The 4657-nt window shown below is 41.2% G+C and overlaps 1 protein-coding gene across 1 annotated transcript in view; it reads left to right on the top strand.

Moving 5' to 3' along the window:
* Positions 1-4157, top strand: part of KDM6A (lysine demethylase 6A) — a 134659-nt gene extending 130502 nt beyond the window's left edge. The window contains 3 exon segments of the mRNA XM_077768522.1: positions 260-368; positions 2474-2644; positions 3782-4157. Of these exon segments, the coding sequence (XP_077624648.1) occupies positions 260-368; positions 2474-2644; positions 3782-3811 (310 nt within the window). The 3' untranslated portion in view covers positions 3812-4157.
* The last annotated feature ends 500 nt before the right edge of the window (positions 4158-4657 follow it).

Genomic DNA, 4657 nt, shown 5'->3' with positions numbered 1-4657 from the left:
CATAGCTATCATATTAAAATTTAATCTCATGACATACTGTTTCAGTAGCAATGAATTCTAAAAGTAATCTGCAGAGTCCTCTGACAGATATTTTAACAGCTGATAATCATGAAGAAGTTTAGTCTTGAGATTTTACACTGGGGATAATCCAGATGGAGGCAGAAGACAGTAAAGTGGATGTGGCTTGGTATACCTCCAGGCGGATCCGTGGTCCTGTAGTGTAATTCATAGGACGCTGGGCAGTCTTCCTGTGGCCAAGGCCTGCAAGAGAAGCAGAAACTAGTGCTAATGTAGTACCTGTTCTGAAGGTGCTTACATTCTACTCGGAGAAGACCAGTTATAAACAACTAATTGTACGTGAGACTACGGTGAATGGAAGCTTGGTCTTACTGACTTAGGATGATAACACTGAGGGGGAGAATGACCTGATTCTCCCTTCTGGTGTTGGTGTGAGAGTTCACAAAGGTATTAAAGTGTGAGTCTGTCCTTCAGGGATGAGTGAGTATGGCTTCACTGGGCTACAAAGTGACAAGAAGTAGAGGTAGAGTGAATGGTACCCTGAGGCACAGCTTGGGAAATGGAACGGCTTATTCAGAAAAGGGCCACGTCGTCCATTGCGGCTGACACACAGGCAGTGCAGACGCTGCTCACAAGTCTAGGTGGTAGGAAGCTTTGCTGCGTGTCTTGAATGATTTTAAGGAATTTGATCATTTATTCTGGGCTCACTGAGGCCGTCATAAGGTTTTGAGCAGACAGCAACGTTGGGTGTGGGTTTCAAAGAGACATGTGATTGGAGAGAATGGAGATAGGAAGCTCGATTACAGTGGTCTTAATTAAGAGTTGTTATCCTAAGGTTGAATATTAAAGAAGGGGAGGAATTGAAAAATATTTAGAGGGTCAAATACACAAGACAACTCCTTAAATGGCAGGAGTGAGGGACAGGTTGAAGAATGCTCACAAATTTTCTAGTTGTTTACTGATAGTAATGGTAAAATGGTGAATATTGAGATTTTAATTAACACACTGTTCAAAGAAGACATGAGGTCATGAAAGTATTGTGTCATTGAATAAATTCGAGGGTATGCCAAAGCCAAGGATATTAATGATCCATTTCAGACCTTGAAATTCTGTATTCTGACACTGACATTTATTTGAAATGATTGAATCCATCGGCTATTCTAATGTATAACCTGGCTAAAGTTAAATCTTTGGGAGATCATGGGTGCCTGGGTGGCTCAGTGAAGTATCCAACTCTTGACTTCGGATCAGGTCATGATCTCACAGTCATGAGTTCGAGCCCCACATCAGACTCTGTGCTGGGCGTGGAGCCTGCTTAAGAGTCTCTGTCTTCCTCTCCCTCTGCTTCTCTCCCACTCGCTCACGTGTGCTCTCTCTCTTTGGGGGGGGAGAAAAAGGGTAGTCTTTGGGAGATTAGATAGGTTCTAGTTAGGTGTGTTATACCTCAAAAAAAAAATGAGTATCTAAGCTTTTCAGAATTTGAGGATGACTTCTATAGAACCCTAAGTTTTCTTTCTTATCCGCCCAGAACCTTAGCAAGCAGTTCATCCGTCTTTCTGTAAACGGCAGAAGTACTATTTCTAAAACCACGTCATACTCATGAGTACGCGTTTTGCTTGTACTCCTTTTCCCTCACATGAGGCTTATAGCTGAACACTTCCCATCACTTACTCTTCAGTTTCCTCATCTATAAGATAATCAGATTATATTGATTCAACAATTAGGTTCTGAGGTTTGTCTAAGCACTGTGGTGTGTTCTAGAGGCACAAAAGTGAGTAAAGCGTAGTCTTCGTCTGAGGAGCTCATGTCTGTGGGAGAAGGACCACACAGATCACATGTCTGTGATGAGTACAGACAAGTAAATGGAAAGTAACAACCACTCTCTTCTGGTTGTGTGCCACTGTTTTGGATTTAAAACAAAAATAGGCTGACCTTGATCAGCTTTTAAATTAGGCTTTTGCCAGTGGTTGTAATGAGTGTGTCATTCCCTTAGGTCACTCCCTTAATATGCATTACTGCCCGTGTCTTCGGGTTTGGTGCCGAATAAACCCGGGTCTATTAAAGATTCTCAGACATAGCTTTGTTTGTCTTAGTTACTACTCAGTTTTTTTCTTTTTAATTTTTCCTAATGTTTTATTTATTTTTGAGAGAGGAGGGGAGCGAGCGAGCAGGGGAGGGGCAGAGAGAGAGGGAGACACAGAATCCGAAGCGGGCTCCAGGCTCTGAGCTGTCAAACCGTGAGATCGTGACCTGAGCCGAAGTCAGACGCTTAACCGACTGAGCCACCCAGGCGCCCCTTGGTACCTACTCTTAACCAGAGATCACTGTCCACAGTTCCATGTGAAGTAGAATTCTATAATTATAGCAAAACAGTACAATTCTATAATTCTATCAAACAGTACAATAAATAAGTACCAAGATCTCCTTTGAATGCTTTTTCTCTTGCATAAAATAGGTGGAAGTTTTTGATCTGCTTTTTGTCACTAATGAGAGCAATTCTCGAAAGACCTACATAGTGCATTGCCAAGACTGTGCACGCAAAACAAGCGGAAACCTGGAAAATTTTGTGGTGCTAGAACAGTATAAAATGGAGGACCTGATGCAAGTCTATGACCAGTTTACATTAGTAAGTGAAATGAACATGTGAGTACGTACTTAGCTGGATAGGGAAGCAGCAATGTGCGCTCTGCGACCTGACGCGTGGGAGGTAATGAACTATTTAAATTTCCCTTTTGCCTGTTAGATATCGCATGAGGAAGTAGTCCTGTCGTCCCCCTCCTTCCCTTCCAAGTGTTTATTCCTACGAACTTGGCGTATTTCGTTTTCCCTATTCTTCCTGGGTGAGTCCAAGGCTAAATAATGTCACAGTAATGACATTTAAAAATCTTCCTGTGCTTTCGGAACACTGTCTTCTCCTTTATGTCATTTGATTTCAGTTGATAAAATGTGTACATAGGTGATTAGTGTCCACAAAATGGAACCGTAAGTGTGGTCTTAAATAAATAGACTTTGGCTTTTAGAGCTAATTATATTTATTTAAAGTTTTGTCGTTACCAGAAATATTATTAACCTCATGGGAATATCTGATGGAGCTTAACTTCCTGGTACGTTACATAACCTTATGAAATTCAAGTACACTTACAGATTTTACACAGTTGTTAATTTTAAAGAGCAGATGCTTAGGGGGAAGCTTTTTACTCTAGCACATCAATGGTTTCATGAATAGAAACACAGATATAATTTATGAATTGTTGACTTCCTCCAGTACTTTTCTCTTACGTATGTGATCAGAAACTGAATTACTGAAATGTAGCTCCTGTTTTCACTCAAATGGTCTTCAAGACTGCTTGAAGAAGAAGAAAATGACCTGGAATTAAGTTAAGCAAAATATATTATCTCGTTGAGATAGGTTCTGAGGCGAGTCACTGATGAAATTATAATTGATTTGTGAAATCATTTCCCACAAGCTTTTTTTTTTTTTTTTGGAAGCAGTCTAAAAACAGGTCCGCCTCCTAAGAGGCGTTGACTAATTGGCGAAGTACAGAAAAGTGTGGTTGCACCAAGTAGAGAAATGATCTCAGACCCTTAGGACAGTTGCCCAGGTGGGAGCCGGTAAGGGAGGTTGTTATTCTTTGACATGGTGTTGGCAGGCCCTTAAGCTCTCCGGGGAATCGTTACTTCCCCTCCCTTCAGAGGCAGATGTCACAGCCTTGGGCTAGGGAACGCCGTGTGTATACCAAAGTAACATGCCGTTTATTTTCAGGCTCCTCCATTACCATCCTCCTCATCTTGATATTGTTTCATGGACATTAAATGAGACCTTTTCTGCTGTTCAGGAAGTAACTCAGTTCTGCACCACTGGTTTTTGTAGCTATCTCATAAGGCTGCTGGCTGAAAACTGTGTCTATGCAACCTTCCCAGTGCGGAGTGTCACCCAACTGGACAGGGGAGAGCACCGCTCCGACTCCAGGACTCTCCCGAAGCTGATCAGCTGTACTTCAGAGAAAATAATAAATTCCATGTTTTGTATATATCTGACGAAACTGGCAGAATCATACAGACTACTGACTTGAAAACCACCTCTTTTATATTTCTCTATTTCTGGGCTGATGAATTGGTTTTCATCTATCTTTTCCCCTTCAGAANGTAAAGTTTTGTTTACAAAAGTATGATTATTTTTAAAGAAATATATATGGTATGTATCTTCAAGACCTGAAATGTCAGACTGGTTTATTGTTAAGTTGCAAATTACTGCAGTGCCAGACCAATAAACACTTGCAGCCGAAACACAGCGTAATAGTAGACGACAAATAGTGCTTGAACGTCAGATTTTACAGGGAATGTCACTTGGGCTTGGCATATCTTGTACATCACCAAGTAGAGTTTTATATGGAAAAAAAGATTCAGATAAGGGCTCTATTTTAGAATGCAAATAAATTAAGAGACTTATTTTGTAATGGTAGGCAGTTTTGAAATTTCCTGCTTTCCTGCTTGCATGACGTGACTGGGACCAGGAGAGAGTCTGTGACACCACATCACTGGTAAAAACATAGCAAGCTGGGTTACCATCAGGCGGGCACTTCTAATTCGCGATAACAGTATCCCGTTCTATCGTAATGGGACCTTGCATTTGCAACAT

This window comes from Crocuta crocuta, unplaced genomic scaffold (assembly GCF_008692635.1).
Source record: "Crocuta crocuta isolate KB4526 unplaced genomic scaffold, BGI_CrCroc_1.0 scaffold467, whole genome shotgun sequence".
Classification (NCBI taxonomy): Eukaryota; Metazoa; Chordata; class Mammalia; order Carnivora; family Hyaenidae; genus Crocuta; species Crocuta crocuta.
The sequence above is the reverse complement of the archived record's forward strand: the minus strand, read 5'-3'. Positions and strand labels throughout refer to the sequence as shown.